The sequence below is a fragment of the Anser cygnoides genome, chromosome 8 (assembly GCF_040182565.1).
Source record: "Anser cygnoides isolate HZ-2024a breed goose chromosome 8, Taihu_goose_T2T_genome, whole genome shotgun sequence".
NCBI classification, from domain to species: domain Eukaryota; kingdom Metazoa; phylum Chordata; class Aves; order Anseriformes; family Anatidae; genus Anser; species Anser cygnoides.
Window position 1 is genome coordinate 16,330,353 of NC_089880.1, and position 21,065 is coordinate 16,351,417.

The 21,065-nt window shown below is 40.2% G+C and overlaps 1 protein-coding gene across 1 annotated transcript in view; it reads right to left on the minus strand.

Moving 5' to 3' along the window:
* Nucleotides 1–21,065, minus strand: part of HMCN1 (hemicentin 1) — a 199,482-nt gene that overhangs the window by 57,828 nt on the left and 120,589 nt on the right. The window contains 11 exon segments of the mRNA XM_048058996.2: nt 2,641–2,844; nt 3,593–3,743; nt 5,718–5,863; nt 7,214–7,327; nt 8,565–8,738; nt 9,463–9,654; nt 10,067–10,153; nt 13,690–13,803; nt 17,045–17,212; nt 18,672–18,953; nt 19,665–19,826. Coding sequence (XP_047914953.2) covers nt 2,641–2,844; nt 3,593–3,743; nt 5,718–5,863; nt 7,214–7,327; nt 8,565–8,738; nt 9,463–9,654; nt 10,067–10,153; nt 13,690–13,803; nt 17,045–17,212; nt 18,672–18,953; nt 19,665–19,826 — 1,794 coding nt within the window.

The window sequence follows — 21,065 nt, forward strand, 5'->3', positions numbered from 1 at the left end:
TAAATGTAAAATCATGCCATTTCCATCATTTCCACACCACATTTCACTAGAGACCTGAGCAGGCAAAATTATGAATGGTCAGCATTTGTTCTGGATTATAAGTAACTAAAGACTTTTATTTCCGAGCTACTTTCTGTACTGGCAGATACTTTAAATTCAGGAATGTTCATACTGATATGTTAGAAAAGAGTAATTGATTCCACAGGAAAGAATAATGTTCTTCCGTAACTCACAGCCAGACGTTATCTCTAGCACTGCGCTTCTTCACAGACACTACCCAAAATCATCCTCTGCACAGAAAGACCTTCCTTTTTGTACTCAGCATTATCATATCATGGAATTATATCACAGAATGGCTCAGGTTGGAAGGGACCTTAAAGATCATCTCATTTTAACCCCCCTGCCATGGGCAGGGATACCACCCACTAGATCAGGTTGCTCAAAGCCCCATCCAGCCTGGCCTTGAACACCTCCAGGGATGGGGCATCCACAGCCTCTCTGGTCAACCTGTTCCAGTGCCTCACCACCCTCTGAGTAAAGAATTTCCTCCTAACACTTCACCTAAATCTCTCCTCTTCCACTTTAAAATCATTCCCCCTTGTCCTGTCATTATCTGCCTGAGCAAAGAGTTACTCTCCATCTTTTTTATAAGCCCACTTCAAGTACTGAAAAGCTGCAATGAGGTCACCCCAGAGTCTTCTCTTCTCCAGGCCGAACATCCCCAGCTCTCTCAGCCTTTCTTTGTAGGAGAGCTGTTCCGTCCTCTGAGCATCCTTGTGGCCTCCTTTGGACACGCTTTAACAGCCCCACATCCTTCTTGTGCTGGGGGTCCCAGACCTGGATGCAGGACTCCAGGTGGGGCCTCACAAGGGCAGAGCAGAGGGGGACAGTCACCTCCCTCGACCTGCTGGTCACACCTCTGTTGGTGCAGCCCAGGATGCAGTTGCCCTTCTGGGCTGCAGGCATGCACTGCTGGCTCATGTCGAGCTTTTCATCCACCAGAACCCCCAAGTCCTTCTCTGCAGGGCTGCTCTCAGTGAGTTCTTCTCACAGCCAATGTTCATGTTCAGGATTGCCCTGACCCAGGTGCAGTACCTTGCACTTGGAATTTAGAACCTCATCAGGTTCATGTGGGCCCACTTCTCAAGCTTGTTCAGGTTCCTCTGGATGGCATTTCTTTCTTCTGTTGTATCAACCGTACCACTCAGCTTAGTGTCGTCTGCAAACTTGCTGAGGGTGCACTCGATCCCACTGTCTATGTCATTGATAAAGATATTAAACAGTACTGGTCTCAAGACAGACCCCTGAGGGACACCATTCACCACTGGCCTCTACCTGGACATGGAGCCATTGGCCACCACTCTCTGGGTGTGACCTTCAAGCCAATTTCTTGCCCACTGAATGGCCCACCCATCAAGTCCATCTCTATCCAATTTGGAGACCAGGATGTCATGTTGGGCCATGTCAAAAGCCTTGCAGATGTCCAGGTAGATGACATCGGTCGATCTTCCCTTGTCAACTGATGCAGTCACTCCATCAGAGAAGGCCACCAGACTGGTCAGGCACGATTTACCCTTGGTGAAGCCATGCTGGCTGTTCCGGATCACCTCCTTGCCCTCCACGTGCCTTGACACTGCTTCCAGGAGGATCTGTTCCACGATCTTCCCAGGCACAGAGGTGAAGCTCAGTGGTCTTCCTTTCTACTCTTTTTAAAAACAGGAGTGATTTCTCCAGTCAGCAGGGACTTCCCCTGACTGCCAGGACTTTTCAAATAGGATGGAGAGAGGCTTGGCAACTCCATCAGCCAATTCCCTTAGGACCCTGGGGTGCATGGCACTGGGCTCCATGGACTTGTAGCTGTTCATTTTCATCAGGTGGTCTCAAACCTGCTCTTTGCTTACAGTGGGAGGGACTGTGCTCCCCTAGCCCGTGCATAGAGGTTCAGGGAAACAAGAGACATGGGAAGCCTGACTGGCAGGGAAGACTGAGGCAAAGAAGGTGTTGAGTACTTCAGCCTTCTCCATGTCTTTTGTTACCAGTTCTCCCTTCTCTTTTATCAGAGGGGGTACACTCTCCTTGTCCTTTCATTTCTGGACGATGTACCTATAGAATCCCTTCTTGTTCTTCACATCCCTTGCCAAGTTCAGGTCCATCTGTGCCTTGGCTTTCCTGATCCCATCCCTGCACATCCAGACAGCATCCCTGTACTCTTCCCAGGCCACATGTCCCTGCTTCCAATTATTAGCTCCTCTCTCTCTTTTGCCTAAGTAGAAGCTCATGGTGATTTTGCTACTGTAATATTTCCATGTCTCTATCCCTGGTTGAGAGGCTTTTCTACTTTAATTGTAATTTTGTCAAAGCAAAACATATTAAGGAAATAAATCAGAAATACATCAGAAAGTAGATATTGTTGTATTTCATTTTTCAACAGTGCTCACATCCTCACCATTTCTGCATTTTAAATCAAAAAAGGTAACAGTTTGCTTAAATCTGATCACTGGAAAGAAATTTCTCCAGTCGAGAAAGCCTGAAAAGAAAATTAATGCAATGTTTTCAAGGAGAAAAGTTAGTAGTAGCATTTGTATGGTAGTACCAAACACCATTTCTTAAGGTCCTAGTATGACATATTTTAATACTCACCAGGTAGTATTAGTACTTTATCACTAGAGCTCAGAGGATAGCCATCTTTATACCATGTAAGAACTGGAGGAGGAACAGCATTAGTCTCACAGTACAGTGACAGGGGATTGTTGACAATCACATCTTTATTTTCTCCACCTCTTCCTGTATCCACCATGTTACCAGTTTCCCATCCTTTATAAGGCTTTTGGAAACTAGGAGGAACTATGATTGAGAAGGAAAAAAAAAAGATAATTTTACAGTGGAAACAACTAGTTATGAAGTCAAGAGATACAAAACATACTGTAATTGTTAAATAGCAGTAAGTAAAATTAAGTTTATTAAATTAACCTCCCCCCATTTAGATTAGCCAGGATAATTCTAGTACTTTTCAACAGAACAAAAAATTGACCAATCTACTGAATGTTTTCTGGAGGCTAATAAATAACAATGTAAGAGGACCTGATAACAAGACACAGAGGGTATTGATTAACAATAATTATTTAAATAGCAAACTATCTGCTTTCAATCAAATTCTAATTTTGTTTAAAATTTCAGAAATGACTAATGAATGTCTTCTTGTATTTACACAACGTGTAGGCCAACTGGGTGCTTATGCCTGGAGCCTCCAAGTACTACCTGATACAGTTAATAAAATACGACCTCTTAGTTTAAGCTAAATTAAAACTTTTTCATGTAAGGTAGAGGAAGAGTAGATCTATGACAGCATTCCACTGATTTTAGACACACTCCATGTCACAACATGTGAAAGAAAGAAGAATCAAATACTGTATTTCTTAAAGATGAACTAAATATATATGCAATAGAAATCACACAGAACACAAGAGTATTAGAATAGACCAAGAAGGGCTAAATGATACAAAAATTATAAAGAATTCCAACATTCCAGAACATAAATAAGGAGGCTTAGACTACCAAAAAATAGGAATTTTATTATTTGAATTCTGTTTACCTTGTATATTTACATCAAATTCCACTTCATCCTCTCCAGCAATGTTGGATGCCAAACAAGTGTAACGACCAGTGTCTGATACTTGAGCCTCTTTAATCTGCAGAAAATGGCCACTGGCTTGGATAATGACATGATCATCTGGTTTAAGAGGCTGTAATGTATTTTTAACACATAAATTAATAATATGGAAATCATAAATTAGGAATAGCCATACTTGTGGTAGCAGTATGACATCATCTCTCTTGGTCAAATTCTGATTGTTTCAAAATCCTTCCTAAGGCAGTATACTGGGAATAAGAACTTTTTTTTTCTTTTTTTTTTTTTTTTTTTTTAAATATTTCCTCTGTTTTGATAGCACTGACAACCGAACATCCTTCAATTTTTGGTCATGCTGCCAGCAAGGCCCACTTTCAATTCTTGCAAGGGAAGCAGTAGCTTAGGACATCGCTTGGGGTGCAGTCCTGAGCCAGGTGCTCCTGGGCTGGCATCCCTGGCCACAGGTGGTGCAGGGGAAGGAATGCTTTGCGTGACAGCGGCAAGCCCAGCTCTCCTCCTTCATTCCCTCAGCCCAAAAGCTCTTCCTCCCGGAGTAACTCTACTCAAGCCCCAAGCCCGTAACACTGAAGACAGTTTTGCTTTTCATCTTTGTCAGACACTGTGTATTTCCACCTTTCTGATATTGGTAGCTGGTCTCCCAAGGGGATGTTGTTTTACACCACACCTAACCCTGTCTGCTAGCTGCTGCTGAAAGGAGCAATGCCACCCTTGTCTGGCAAGTGCTCTTACGGCATCTGATTAAAGCAGGCTGACTCAACCCATGAAGTCACTGGCCAAGCTGATGAGCTGATCGAAAACCTACACTTGGAGAACAGTTCTCTGTGAGTTTTACAACCTGATCTAACTCATCCTACAGTCACACAACCACTACGATCTGCTGCCCAGCAAGGACATGGTGTGAACATAAAACTGATGTAGTAGACATGCACAGGATTAGATGTTACTGTACCTACAAGTTACATCACACATGACAACACAGACTACAGCAATATAACCTACATCTCTCAATAACAAAAATGGAACACATTAGGGAGTGACCTAATTCATGGCCTTCAAGGGACAGTTCAGTCCACGGATGTGAATGAAAGCCATTTTCCCAGGGGCACAGCAAGAAAAAGCTGCTGGATGTCAGTGCTCTGACAATGGCAGTAAGCTGCTTATAGCCACTGTCCTTCTTTGAGGCCCTTTCAATTCTCATTGGCAATATAATCAGTATGCCCAGGAGGGCCTAGAATTACAGCATATGCTCAAAGCAAGCAGAGAGTGTATACACAGTCTCTCTTGTGACTCCAGGTTGTTTCTGCATGCTCCATAAATCCAGCAAGAGCTTGTCCAGCTGCAGAGATGCAGAAGTCTGCCACATATGTGCCCTGCCAACAACAGTTAAAGCGAGAGCTGTTATGTTCTCCTTCCTTACACAAGAGTTGCACTGTTTCTTTGTTATTTATAGCAACTCCCAGTAGGTTACACATCAGTACGATTCTGTGGCATCGCCCTTCAAAACTGCTTCTCCTCCAGACCGATGCTGCTGCAAAGGCTGCGTGTGGCAGGAACCACGCCTCATTCCCCCTCGCAGAGGATCCAGATGCTTTTGTGGCTTTGCACACTCTGCCAGAACCAAGTGGGAGGCTCTCTGCAACTTCTGCAAGGGCAGCAGTTAGAGGAACCAAGCATGGGGCCATTCTGCACAAAGGCCTTTGGGGAATGCAAATGATGGCAAAGCGATGTGGTAATACCACGGGACGCTACTTCTAGGTAGAGCCCTCCCTCTTTAAAGCACAGGCCAGCAGTAGGCCCTGGAAACCCCATGGCTGATGTCTCAGTTGTACTGCCGGGCACCCACAAAGAAACGAGGGTCAATTTGCAGAGATCTGACCTGCAGCAAGCATCCTAAGAGATTCAAGGGGTGATTCTGCCAGCAGGAGACAGGGGAAGATGACTTCCTACTGACTTTAGCAGTGCAAGCGAGCCTGCTGCACTACATGAATGTTCATTAGTAGCGGTAATGAATATGCAGTTGTTTCTGTAGGAAATCCACCCATTAGAAGGAATTAAAGTAGTCACTGGCCTGTCCATCCTTGTACCAGCTGATTGCAGCAGCAGGAATGGCATGCGCTTCACACTCCAGGGTAAGGCTGTGGTTTACTTTGATCTTCACTTCTTTAGGGGAGAGACCCATCCCTGAGCTATCCCCCTTGTTAATGGTGGGCGGAACTGCACACAAAAACAAAGGGAGTGAGAGAGACCTTCCTGAGATACTGTCTTATGCAGAATTTCAAAACTAGCTGGACAAAGGGAAAACCCAGACAATAACCCTGGGAACACCAAGTGCATTCCCCATATAATCTGGCTCTTTCCCACAGCTCAGCTAATATAGTTCAGCCGTGTTCAACATTTGTAGACATGCAAACCTACTATAGCCTTACCTAGCTATAGCACTTTATTATGCATTTGGCTTAAATTCTACAAAGTTCAGTGTACTGCAGTCATTAAAAAGCATTTTAATGGAAACCAATATTCTCAGAACCATATGTCTGAACCAAAGTCCACTCTCAGAGTAGCTGGTTAAAACTCAAAATTTCCATTCCATTGAAACCCCAACGTTGCAAAATCTTGTTTCCTTCTGAATCAGAATGAAAACAGAACATTTCAAAATTCTTAAACAACCCCCCAGCCTGGTCTCATAATACCTCTGAAATTATTTTAAATGCTTTCAAAATTTTTCTATTTTATTTTTTAATGTGATATCTTAAATTCTCCCTAATGCTTACAGTACCGTAATAGCTGACAGTTGCAATGGCAGTGACAGGGGGCTGGGTCAGGGGGGTGCTATATAGTCATACTTCAATTACGAACTCTCTTCTCGTTATTCCTAGTCCAATGGGGCCTTATTAAGAACTTTGTGTAATTAAAATAACAGTATGGTTACTGTGAAGGAGCAAACCAAACTCCAATTCAGACTGAAAGGTTAGCAAATTAAAAAAGAGAGAGAGATGAGAAACTATGCTTGACTGAGCCCATAATGAAGAGTTTGAGCATTAAAATAGAATATTAGGCACAGATGCCCAAAGGACAATGTGCTGACAGGAAAGCTTGAATGGGAAAGCTTTTGTGCATATGGTCTTTTACGGGAAGATATAAAAATAGTATCCTCCTGTTTTACCTTACTCAAGAAAGTTTTCCATTAGATGTTAGGGCTCCCCTCCCCTCCTTTTCTTCTAAAAGAGTTTCAGTACTCACGAGATTCTCTGCTCACATCTACTGTGCTGCATTTGCCTGATTTGAAAATCATGACCAAAAACATTTCAAAAGAAACTGAAGTTCATCATTTCTTAAATGTCTTCCCCTGTGTGGTACAAAGATTCTTGGCCCTACACCAGCACTTGTAAAGGATGCAACAGCAAACTTTTCCAGTACCTTTCTTCAAGCAATGTCATGAGCTAATGCAGATGTTTGGTAAACAAAACCACTAACAGAAATCCCTTTGTGCACCAGGATAGGTAACACACTGAAAAAAATGGAAGAATGCAAACAAAAAAAATTATATTGGAAGTGTCTCCTTACTGTATACTTTCACTTCATAGTGTTTCAAAGTTTCTCCAGCCTCATTTGTGGCTATGCAGGTGTATCTCCCAGCATTGTCCTCCTGTGCACTTAGGATCTGCAGGGTCCGACCACCTGCCAAAAAAGATCATTCCTTAATAGTGTCTAAGTTACAATCTTTCTTTCTGATTATTTAAACGATTTCTGCAGCATATTTTCAATCCTTTGGTCTCAATTCTGCCCTTAGATGAGCTTAAGAAACTGAATGCTTACCACCATGTATACCCTGCAATAAATGAGTGCATAATTTGCAGCAGTGCTTTGGATCACAACACCTGTTGCTTGGAAAAATCTTGGAAAATCTTGGATTCTTGGAAAATCTGTTAACATAGCTTTTATTAGAAATTTCTTGAAGATAGTTAGAAAGAAGTGACTTAGGTTTCTGCACTTCATTCACAGAAAATGGAAAATTAGGTATTACCACTGAAACTAAGCAAAACCAGAATATCCAACATAAATTGGTGGATGGGAGCCTCTGAACTGCATTTCATTTTCAGTGCAGTATTTCATATGAAATAGGCCCCCAAATCCCTCTCCAGAGAATGGATAGCAGCAACAGCTACAATGTGAAATGAAATTTAAATATGAATGAATCAGTCGGATTTAAGACTTCAGGTGGCCTCTACAACTTTGATATCCATCAATTTCCTTCCCATACTATCTTGTTTATGATTTATATTGTCTGCATTCTCAGAGATGAGTCACTGTCTAATTTGGCTGCAGCTCTTTTCAGACTCTATTCCTAAGAATTGTCCCCCCATGTAATAATTCACTTCCTCGCTGTCAATATCAAGACTCATTCCTTCTCTGAACAGCTGCAGTTAATAATGCTGAAGTACTGGTTCACGTACATTACTTCAGTGTTACAAGTAAAGCTTTTTCCTGTTTTCCACCTCCATAGATGTTTTAGGTAACAGTTACTCCACAAATTAGAAATTGCAAACTACTAAATGCATAGAAAAATGACACCTCATTCTTCATCACTAGCTTTGTGGTTTTTCTCTCTCCATCAAGTTCATTCCCACACTTAATTTCAAGATACTTCCATTCATTAGTAACTCCAATGAACTTGTTTGCCATCATTTAGCTCTATGGAACAAAAGGATAAATACTTGAATACAAATAAAATACATGTAATTAGTCAGTTAGTTGTGAAGCACTTAAAAATAATGGAATTGCCAGTGCTAAAATGGTACAAATATTGCACTTCACAGAAATACATTCTTTGATTTATTAAAAAAAATATAGCAGTAACCAAACAATAGAAGAACAAAGCATTATATTAGTTCTCAACCAGAACAAAAAAATTTACCTGGCAAAATGCGGATATTTCTGTTTGATTCTAAAGGATTACCATCTTTCAGCCAGGTGATTGTAGCTGGAGGATAGGAATAAGCCTCACAAACCAGTGACGTCGGGCTGTTGAGGATAACAGTGATCTCTTCTGCATTGCCATAGCTGTCTGCACCCACAATGACTGGAGACACTAGGAGCAAGAAAATCATCAAACAGAGAAAAGACCGCTCTGAAAAGCCATTTTTGTGTTCAGTGTTCAGCCTCAGAATCTGGTTCCAGCCTCAAATAGCTGGGAGGCATTCCTAGTAGGCATACTGAAACCCAGAACCGGACAACATTCATTTGGTTTTATGTTTTGTACTGCAAAGGTCAGCCCCTGTTGGTGGAATCCATCCGCCCTTAGCCCTTGTCAAACACAGGTCAGCAGGAAGCCAGCCACTTCTTGCACAGCAGCTGGCAGACCCGCTGCCTGATGATCCTGTGCACAGCAAACTGGTAGGAGGTATGAGCCTAGGAAATGAGGATGTGGAAAACAAACTCGCCATTGTTTGTATTTGGTTATGCAATAACTATTATGGAAAAAGCAAACTGCAGATGGTTTCAGCTTTTACAAAAAGATTACAATCTGATACTCCTTCCTTGAATCACAGTAAGCCAACATACTGACTTGTTTATTCCCCACAGATAAGATCCTCTTATAGTTCTGCATTTTCTACGTCTATATTGTTTAAAGCACGGAACTGCTGTTTCTGTTGAACTACTGTCATTTATCAGTTACATAGCCATTAAACTTTAATCATAGCCAGGCAACTTAAACCTTGCTATAATTAAAAGACTACAAAATTCCAATGTGATTATCTGTTTTTTTCCTGAGATTAATATTTTTTCTCTAAGAGCCAGCCCAGCTGTCTTACCAAGTACATTAAGACTGTAACTTTTGCTCTTATCTCCAGCTGTATTGGATGCAATACATGTGTATCTCCCCGTGTCAGTGACTTGAGCATTGGTAATTTGCAGGAAACGCCCACTGGACAAAAACTTGTGATCTTCATCCTCAGTTAGAGGTCGCCCATCCTTTACCCAGGTGATCTGTGGTACAGGATTCCCTTAATGGAGTTAAGAGAATTGCAAATATTAGCTGTTGTATAGCCTCCAGGATATTGCAAGATTTCTGAATAATAGAAAAATTCAATTTTGATGCCACCTTACAATATATTCGTTAGGAAGATGCTTTGGAATACATATTCTATAGTCTTTGAACATCCTGAAGTAATATATACCTCCTCTTAAATTCTACAGGACTTTAGCGAAGAAATACCACAGCACCTAACCTCTTGGTTACATTTTATACTACCTTTAAACAAGGGGTGCTAGTCCTGCCACATGCACTAAGGTTAAATCTGAAATTTAAAAATTCCACTGAAGTGAAAATTCCATTTAAAACACCCTGTTCAGAACAAGTGAAGATCAACACTATGAAATCAGATCAGTAAAGGTATAAATACTGTATACTTTTACCTATCACTTCACATGTCAGGGTAACTCTGTGCTTCTCTTTCACTTTCATATCTTCCAGCTTATTTTCACCCACAATCCCTGGAGGCACTGCAATCAGACAAGGAGACAATACCAGCAACTATTACTTACAAACAATTTAAATACAGCAAAGACTTATTGAGGCCATGTGTGTCGGGGTGTACTTCCCTTAGTCACAGAAATCAATAAATGGCTCCGCTCTGACAGAAACAGCTCCAGATGAGAGTCAGTGTAGAGCTACCCTGCCTGGACAACAGCTATACCTCTGTTCTGCACCCCTTAAACATGCTGGTCCATGACAAGGACAAGAGAGGGCCACAGACTGAGTGTATCACCTCACTGTTTTCACAGCTAGAGATTCAGAGTGCTGAGGCATATTCCCCACATTTCTGAATATGGTTATCAGGGCAACATGGATGAACACTTGAGTTACTAGTAAGGCCAGGTTTGATTGTATGCACCACTAAGTTTTATAAGTTTGCAAACAAATTCCTTCACTCACATTAAGCGGCAAGTGATTCATTTGCTCAAACAACGTGCTTAAGTTTAAGAGTTATTTTCCAGCATTAATTGAAAGCATCCATCTAGAAGTCTAGGGAAAGAACAGATTTAAAACAAAAAAACAACAAAAGCAGTTGGACAGAAAAAGCTCGCTTGTTCACATACTATGTGTGGTTTGTTTTCTTACAAGCACACTCAAAGCAATACAATAGATTACCAACAAGTAGGTTCTGTGTAAAGACATAAATGTGTTTTATGCAATTACAGCTGCCAGAGAGGCAGCTGAACAAATTACACATCTTGCTGTGGTACAAATCATGTTTCTCTGGGGAAAGAAAAGATAAAACCATACCATTAAAATACCTATCCACACCCTGAATAGCTAACTCTGTACAAGAAAACTCGTACTGTATAACTGACTACTTGATGACATGTTTCCAACTAATCCTGGTCAACAGGACCACAGAGACTAACACGTTACTGGATGAGGGAGGCCAAGCTGTCAATGTGTTGGTGAGGAGCCTCTCAGGCCCACAAACTTCCAGAGCACTGATGGACTGTTTCTTGCAAAGTAGAGGCAGTTGTAGATTCAGGAAAAAAGAAAATCAAAGTAGGCATGGAGTATTACATATATAAAAGGAGGCCTGCAATTATAAGAAAGCAGCTCAATCTCCAAGAGATTTGGGGAAATTTTATAACAAAAAAGCTGGACTAAGGGGCCAGATACTTCTCTTTAATAATCCTATAAAATGCAAACTTTCAGCCTATATGGAAGGTCTAAAAAAAGAGGAAGTAAAATATATTCAACAGCTTACTTGTGACCTACCAGTAAGTTGGAATCGAAAGTTTTATTAAAATAACAACCACGATAATATGCAGAATTCATTGTTAACAGAGAAAAATAATATGATACATGTGATCTTCCATACTAATGAAGAGTGCAAACTAGAGTAAGGGAAAATAAAAAGTTAAAAGAGATTCAAATTTCACTTGATGACTGGAATGGCAAAGATGCTGCTTCAGCACATCGAGAAGTTGGTTTCTGAACAAGACACATGGCAAGATGAGGGTTAGCAGAATTTAGTATGCAGAAAGATGTGGCCAGCACTGGCACTTTTACCCCCTTGTGGTGCAGTTATGATCACATTCCCTAGTGTGACTGTACAAGCAATGCAAAACAGACTTTGATACGTGTTCTAGTGTTCAAATATGACAAGACAAAGATGCATCAACTGGAGGAATTAGATGGGATAAAATATAACCTATGATCATAAAGGTCAGGACATAAGTCTGGCCAGAAGTTAGTACGCATAAATAAACAGAGCAACTCACCACTTTGGCCCCAAAATAACACAGTAAGATGTCAACACATTTCAGAACTAAGACAAAGCCACACCAAATGTTTTGCAAATATGTAAGTACTAGGCTTGTTACACCAAGCTCTCCATGCAAACTGGCTCTCCTGTTGCACCTCCTACTCCAATTTAGAGAAACACCAGGATGTCTCTGTATGGTTCCTATTTACAATGAGCTGGTGAATATAGTCTGTGTCACCATCAGGCCACATTCCTGTAACTTTCCTCTAGAAGGACAAAGAAATTACTGGGGGGAGGGAAGAAGAGACTGAACAAAGGAATTTTCCACTTAGCCCACTTGAAATCAGCTTCACTGAGCATTTGTCTTCAAGGCAAACAAAGCCTATGCAAGAGAGATTCCCAGAAGCCTCATGAACACCCTGCTACTAACACCCTCCAAAGAAAACAGTAAAACAATGAATGCTTTTCAGTGTTTATACATCTCTTCCATTCTACCAGACTTACACTTCCATGAGCTCATCAAATAAACATGAACTGACATGAACATAAGTTATCATTTACAGACTGAATATGCATAAGTCAGCTGAAGGCAAGGGAAACTGATAGCACTCAGCAGCTTAAGGCACTTGGAAACTTAAGGCAATTTATATACAGTAATGCTGCAAGACAACTTCCATCAGGCCTGCTAATCATTGATAGAAATAATAAATAGCTACTAAACCAAAAAGCAGGAAGTGGGAGGGAAATTAAGTAAGTAATGTGACACAAATACACATTAAGAGTTCCAAACAGCCATTAATAAGCCTGCTGTGCTTGTATAATACGCTAGCAGGGTCTCCCACTACTACCACACTTAGCTATTTGCTTTACAATACCAAAAGCTCCAAGAATTGAAAATTTCTGCTGGATCAGAGATCTGTTTTTCAAAATTGATTCCATCCCCTGTTTAATCTCCCTGTAGGTCCTGGCTTTGCATTCACATCCTTGTTGCAACAAATTATCATCATGCAAGTCAGCTATACACATTACACCCAGTGCTGATTTTAATTCATGAGCATCATCATACAGGGTTGCACCCTTCTGCCTTCAAGCATTAGGTGCAACAGACACACAGAACAAGTTACACATGGTTTTCTGAGGCTGTAGTTTTCTTTCAACTTTAAAACACCTTAAATTCAGGCTGGTGCCAAAGGAAACAGTGCTACTTCCCTGACCACTCACTCTTGTCATCTTCCTTTCACCAACACTGGCATTCACAGGCAATGTGGTGAACAAGCAGGGAACTGACCTGGCTGAAAACTAACCAGACCAGGAAAAAACAACCTCCCCACTTTTCCAGATCACTTATAATCTGATTCACATTGTTCATCATATCTAAGGCATAGAGAAGCTATGAGCAACAAGCAACTGAAGGGAGGGTGGGAATCTGGCTGTCAGCATCCCCCCAACTTCCATGAGACTGAAATAACAACGTAACTGAAGCCAGAGGTACATTGACACAGATCCTTTTCAGAAAAAGACCAACAAACCGCAAAATGTAAGTAACTGGCAGTTATTCTAAATTATGCCTGAAGAATCTTAGTTTTTAAAAACGAAGAGTACAGCAAATTCACATGTAGAAGCAACTTCTCTTTAAAACCTGATTTTCCGACCATGTTATCAGATGCTTCTTTCTTTCCCCTAAGGACGTTTATTTTGGCATAATGATTTTTTAAATACCAGCAAAGTATACACTATAGCCCCGTATCTTTTCTTCTTCTATTGTAACAGAAATTATCATGTACCTACCTAGAACAGAAAGGTCGAAATCCTTCCTCGCTTCTCCTGCAGCATTGGTCACTACACAAGTATACTGCCCTTCATCTGATACAGTTGTGTGTGTCAAACGGAGCGTTCTACCCCCTGAGAAGAGAGTGAAGAAAATGTAGAATTATTAAATTTCTGCTCCAACCAACATGCTCCCAAATCGTTAGCTCCGATTTCTTACGTTTTACTTAAATTTACAGGAGTATTTTCCTCTTTTTAATGTGCTTAGTTTTGTTGAACAAGGAATAACGTAAACTGACCTTACTCCTACTCCCATAATTGTTGTGTGTCTGTGCAGCTCCTCAGCTTCCCAGTATTTTTAGACCTGTGTTTTCCATTGATTATGCTACTCTTCCTATCCAGTAATTGCCGAATTACCCTGACACATCCCTTCTCCCTCCACTCCCACACCTTTATTTTTTTTTTCCATCAATTGTTTTCTGGAAGAAATCAACAGATCAAATTGAAATCACTGAAAACTTGCAGAAAAAGAGCGTGGAGAGAAAATGCAACCTGTTCTAGACAGGTCACAAGCTGCATACAAACACATCAGAGGTACAGCCGACACGAAATTCACTGGATCAGTGCGGACACTGGATGTAGCAGGCACACTGTGTCTGCAATATGCAGGATTTGTGCACAGTCCTTCTATGCAGGAAATTGTGACAGGATAGAGTGTCTAAGACAGCAGGACTTTTGCTTACATAAGTGCTGTACTGGAATCTACATGACTGTACAGGAAAAATAATAAAGCAGAGCGAGAAAGAGAGAGTGATGTACACAGAAAAATAAGTCTCTTTTTTATAAACACATGCATACACTTGTATGGTTGACCAGAGGACCAAGAATATTCCCACTTAGGCCTAGCAGCAAAACTTCTCATTGCATCCTTCTGGCAGAGGAACAGCAAAACAAGCATCAGTGAGCATTTAAGTGTAAAAACAAATGTGGTGGCCATCCCTTAACCTCTTCCAGTTTCTCATCAGCTGCTCTCACATTAACAATCATTACCACACAGGACACTACATATAAACTGTTTGTCTCTGGATCTCTACTGGGTCTCATTACCAGGATGTATCCCACAAATTTATGTTCCTAGTCATGTGCTTTGAAGGAAAAAACTTAACCCGCCTGATGGATAGATTTCTTTCACCAAAGAAATCACACCTGCTAGACTGAGGAAGGCTCTGTTCTTGCAGTCTCATGTCACCCTGATCCCTTCTCCCACCCATACCCTGAACAAAGCTATGTAAGACTCAAAATGAAGCAGACACCTGCCTGTAGGAGACTAACTTTCCATGATTTCACACACTTGCATACCCAGAGCTCCAGTGCTGCGGTACGATTCTCCACATTCAGCTACAATTTAATAAAACCGTCTCTCCTTTCTAAAGCTAGTATGCAGCTTAATGCATGGTCTGCAAAAATGGAGGATGTGGTGGCATAGTGAAAACTTTTTTTTTTCCCTAAAGGAACTATATCAAGTATCTTCAAAAGGAAGCAGCAGCATAGTATCTGAATTAACAGACAGTTGCCAGCAGTGCGTCCACACATTTCAATCATTTGCAATGCCAAGTATGTTTTCAATCAACAGAACTGAAATATTGCTTTGGCAGAGTATTTTACCTCTTAAATATTAGTCAAAGAGGTTTTTTTGTTGTTCTTTTTCTTACAGCTATACAAGCACTAAGGGAGTCTCAAATGCCATGTTGTTCACAGTTCACTACCACAATATGTAGTTTTCTGAAGAACTATATAAAAGCACAAAGTTTGCTGGAAAAAAAAGCACTGAGTTCTGGCTTGCTTCCCCCCTCCCACTGCGGCTAACATTCAGAGACAATAAACATCTTCTTGTGTCTCACCCTTCCTGACACTGCAATCCGGGTGGTGATATTAGTGTGGGTGTAGAAATCAACAGACAGAACAGGAACAATCAAGCCCAGAAGACATTGTTTTTGTTGATGGCAACTACGCACCAAAAGGAATGCACACCAACTCAGATACTGCATAATAATCAGATACCACCACCCCTTTTTCCATGTGCCATAATTAAAAATAGGAAAGAAGAAAACAGGGCTACATGCAATGTCAAAAGCTACACTGATGGAAAAAATTCCTGACAAATTCCAGCTTGAAATGCAGTCTTAGCTGAACTTCTAGTTTCGTTACCTTTCTGATAGTTTTCTGATGTTCATGCTGTAGGATGGCTTGTCTTTGCATGGCGGCTACATTAGAGTATTAGAAACTTTGTGAAAACTTACTTTCATGAGATTTCTGGTGGCAAACCCAAGATCAAAGAAACATCTCTGTTGTTGTCTGTATGTATCAGTTCTTAGTCAAAGACTTTATTACTTCTACACAGTCCACAAAGCTGATTTCCAGACACAAGAAGCCAAAGCAAAACATGTTGCCTGCTTGGTACACAACTTCCATTTTAATATCAAGGGTTGCTAACTCAATTTCCTATTGTAAACAAAAAAACACAACTGCAGCTGCTAGTCAAATACTCTCACTTCCCTACAGTATTGCAAGATGGTTTACAGAAACAGGTGCCGAGCCCTCTTATTTCAGATGCCTCTGCCAATTGCTACTGTCATAAAAAGATGCTTGAACTAGTTCTTTGTAGGTTATGCCAGCTTGAAAAACGAGACCCCAGTGAATTGGGTGTGTCATTCTGACCACCTGTCATACATTTCTCCCAATCCCTTGGGTTTCATACTAGACTTGCTAATGAAACGTTCTGTGCTGTCCTTGACTGATCACGCAATTCCAGCTTTTACAAAATGACATTCTGAAGGTCAGATTCAATTTGCTGCAGGGCCAGTAAGTATTTACATGCATTAATTGATGAGGCTCATGAATAGATTTCCATTTGTTTTTATATACAGACACAGAGAAATGAAAGATGTATTTTGTTTATGGTCATCTGTATTCATCTGAGGGGAGAGGAAACGTCGTATTATAGCTTTCTATGTATCAGCACTGACAAAGACATCTCTATCTGACGTATTTCTGGAAACACAGATACTGGACTGACATACAGCTAGAACTATGGCTTATTCCCTGTCAAAGACTGAACAGTTACCACACCTTTGACCCACACATGTAAAGTCTGGTAACAATTTACACAGTTTACTTTAGCTATTTGATAAGCACTCCAGCCTGATCTGATACCATTTACTGAATAGCTTGAATAACAGTTTCTTTTCTCTCCACGTCTTTACAGATTATTAAATGAAACTTTCTTCCATGTGAAATACATGCACTATAGATTCACAAGGCCCTTCACTCCATTCCCTTTTTCAAAAATAACTAAAGCTTTAAATATGTGCCATACCTGAGAGGATGCGCACCGTGCTGTTCAAAGTGACAGGCCAGCCATTCTTGAGCCATGTTATCGATGGCAGGGGAATTCCTGAAGCTTCACAAACCAGAGAGAGGGGATTCTTCTCCACAGTGCTGATGTTCTCAGGCACCTGCAGGTCACCAGCAATACTTGGGGGAACTACAGAATAAGAGAAAAGAAAAGTTACTTCAAAACAAATAAAAACATTTTTGCTCTCAAAACATTCTGTCAACCAAATAATAATTCACTGAAGCTAAGATAAGCTTGGCAAGTGAGGAGCAGCACAAAACTGAGATTTATTACAATAATGACTTTTTTTTTAAACGGTGCATCTGCATGGAAAAATTAAAATTTAATTCTACCAGTACTATTACCTTTATCTAATGACTTAAGACACCTAACAAGTAACAGTAGTTCTGTCCATTCTACATTAATTATAATTTCCAGTATCTAACAAAACAATATGGAAAATTCTAACACTGTCAAAATTACATCAGTAAGAATAATTCCACTTTGGAAGCAGTTCTACAGTTCATATTATAAGACAAAAAAAAAAAAAGGGGTTCAAGAATTGAACAATATCTTCCAGCCTCTGAGTAGCCTGAGGAGGTTTAAAGTTTCTTTTTACTACCCAGAACCTTGATAATACAGTACAGCAAATACTCCAAGTAAGAAAACAATAAATGCATCTGGGTAAATAATTCTGGCCTCTCATTTTCAATAATGAGAATTCCTGCGTTCACTTTCACCCTACCTTTTGTTTTTCTCTCTCCCACTACCCCTGGTTGTTGTAAAAGCCTTTCCCACCTCAGTGCAAGACACAACCTGCAGCCCCCACTGTAGACACTTGAAAGCCTCTGTGATACAGTGGGATTTGCAGAGGAATATTGCAGCTAAACCCCTGTAATCTGATGTCCTGATTCAGCGGCATAGTAACGCCTGAAAGGAGTATCTCCCTTTCTTAGCAATAGAACTCCCTTTCTTTCTTGGCTTTATCCTTTCAAAACATAAATATTCAGTTATATGAGGCATAAAAAAAACACATGCAAAAAATGTCCCATTCAAGTTATAGTGGCTGTACCATAGCATGATGCTATAATCCATGCCATCAAGTAATTTTAAGTAATTTTCAAGTAAAATTATGGCAATGAATCATAGTTGGAGGTACCATCTTAAATTCTTCTGAGAGTAAAAAACAAGAGAACTTGTCTATTAGATACTTGGAATACTGTCTATATTCATGACTGTCTTCTGGCAGGGGCCACACATAAGGTGTTCTTGGTTAAACCTTAACTTCTATCTCCCAAAACAGAATCCAACAGAATATTTCCTACCATGAAACTCACCCTAATATCATATGAAATTGTACTGTATCTTGGTTTTCTCCTCTTGGGAGATACAGTAGCTGGGGGGTGGACTGATATTAACAGGGACAGAGGTAAGATTTTAATTGGATTTGGATTTTTGTAATACATCTGCAATTGAAACTGCATTATGTATAATGCCTGCAATAAACATAGGTGGCAAATTTAGCTACACAACTATTTCTTGGATATCCTTGGGTGAACTTAAAGGCCTACTTTGTTTGTTATGTATGCCCAACTTTTTGCATACTCACCATGAACATTTAGATCATATTTTCTGTCAGACAGCCCTGCCACATTGACAGCGACACAGACATAGCGGCCTGTGTCTGACACCTGGGCATTTCTCAGTTGAAGAAAGCGACCATCATGAAGTATTCTTATGTCCCTTCCACTGACCAGCGGATGGCCATCCTTCATCCATGTTACTGCTGGTTCTGGAATACCCTGAACCTTGCACTCCAAGGAAATTTCATTTCCCTGGGTGACAACCACCTCTGATGGGTGGCTACCACTGTTGAATACAGTTGGGCGAGCTGTAAAAGAAAAAGAAACACAATTTACAAGTCAACTAGAAGCTACATTTCAGAATATTCACCTGCTTCTGAAAAGAACAGCAATCAAGCTTGCCGGATGAGCATTTTAATGAAGACAGTTATTGCAGGCCACTGCTGCCAACCCAGTTAGGGGCACTCTGCAATTCATAACATTTTCCACAGGGCTGAGAAACGACAAATAACCTCTCTTTCCTCCAGCCCACAAAATAAAAATGTTGTTAAAGTAACTTACAGGCGATTATAAAAATAAAAAGAGGAAAATAACTTGAAATTTTAAAAAAGACTGCTCAAAATTCTGTCAATCCCTCCATATTTTTGGAGATTTTCTTCTTCATGGGTTTGTTTAAAAATACCTCACTTTATTTCTGACTGAAATACAGAATTAGCAGTAAAACTGTAAGATCTAAGCTCAACTAGTTGTCATCACTACTACAGTTCAGTGACAAGAAACAGTGCACTACGTAAAGGGGTCTATATCCCTGTAATCATCTCTGGTCAAATGCGTTTTAAACAGATATATATAATTTCTTGTTCAAACTCCAAGTCCAAATCATAAAAATTATATTTACTTATCTCCTCTGAGTATCTTGCAGTTGTTCCAGACTAGACATTTTGCAGTTTAACATCACTACACAGATGACGCTTTCATAATGTACCTTTTTCAGAACAGAGTATTTCACGGTAACTTACTGTATACTTGCAAGCTGTATTCTTTCTTTGCACTTCCAGCTATGTTTGAAGCAATACAAGTGTAAGATGCAGCATCAGACTTTTCAGCAATTGAAATCTGCAACTGCCTGCCTCCAGATAATATCCGTACTCTTCCTGAAAGGTCAGCCACAATTGGAGAGCCTGCAAGAGACATTCTTTCAGATAAAAACACAGAGAATAGTAATGAGCTTGCTCAGGTGGTGTAAAGTCCACTGGCTCATTTAAAAATTACAGAGCTGCACAATTGTCCATTTTAGAACTGCAGTATCAGAGTTTCCCTGGACATCAGAAACTGTGTAAGCAGATTCTGAGGACTTCCCATATTAATTCCTGACTTTATGACACAGAGCAACCTGAGCTAAAGCACAATAACTCTCGCCATGCTCACATACATCCAAAGTGTCTTGGACACTTCCACAAATTCAGTATTTTCAGTAAAACCTGACTTGTTGGACATACAGTGTATGACCGTCTCAGCCAGCCCAACCAGAACAGCACATCTTACACCTATGTGATGTAGTCTGCACTCGTGGACCATCTACGTATTGTGTCACGTGGCACATGTGAATACAATTCTGCTCAGCAGAAATGGTACAGTCACAGCTCAGCAAAATGATATGACATTTTCTGAGCAGAATTTTCACTCTTGGAGACCTAAGATTGGGCAACTATCGTCAGCTTTATAAAATGCAGGGAGATTTTGTGACAGAAAGAATACTCCTCCCACTGATTATTCTTACAAGCTGAATTTCCATTTCTCAGTCACGCATTTTAAATCCTCCCTCTGAAAATGTGTATTACGTTTCAAAGGTGATGATAAATCTGGCTCCTGCATAACATCCAAAATTGCACTACTTTCTCACTGCCCTTCAAGACTTTCAAAAAGTTCCAAGTTTACTTTCTGCAATTTAAGCGTACATATTTCAGCACTGAAATACATTATTATAACATCTCATAGTGTCCCATTTTGGCTTCCAGTAGAGAGGGTTTAGAAAGAGCTTGATAAACTTAATTTTCTCTGAAAATTTTAAGCAGTAAAAAAAGTGTTTTGTAATTAAAAACTGCTCTTTCTACAAGTCATAATTAATTAAAGTAGGCACAGACAACACTGAAATGTACCTTCTGGAAAAAAAAAAAAACACAGATAATTAAGATAAGATTGATTAATAACACAAAAATTACCATACTGGAAGAATTCATCATTTTACTTTGTCTATTATTCTGTCTTCAACAGTGCCCATGTTTAAAAGAAGGTGCTAAAAATACCTACTTTTATAAGAACACATTTGTCGATGATTACTTCAAACCCTAAAGCAAAAAGGTGTGCAGACTACTCTTAAATATTAAGATGGGATGAGAGAAAGGTTCAGTAAGCCCCCA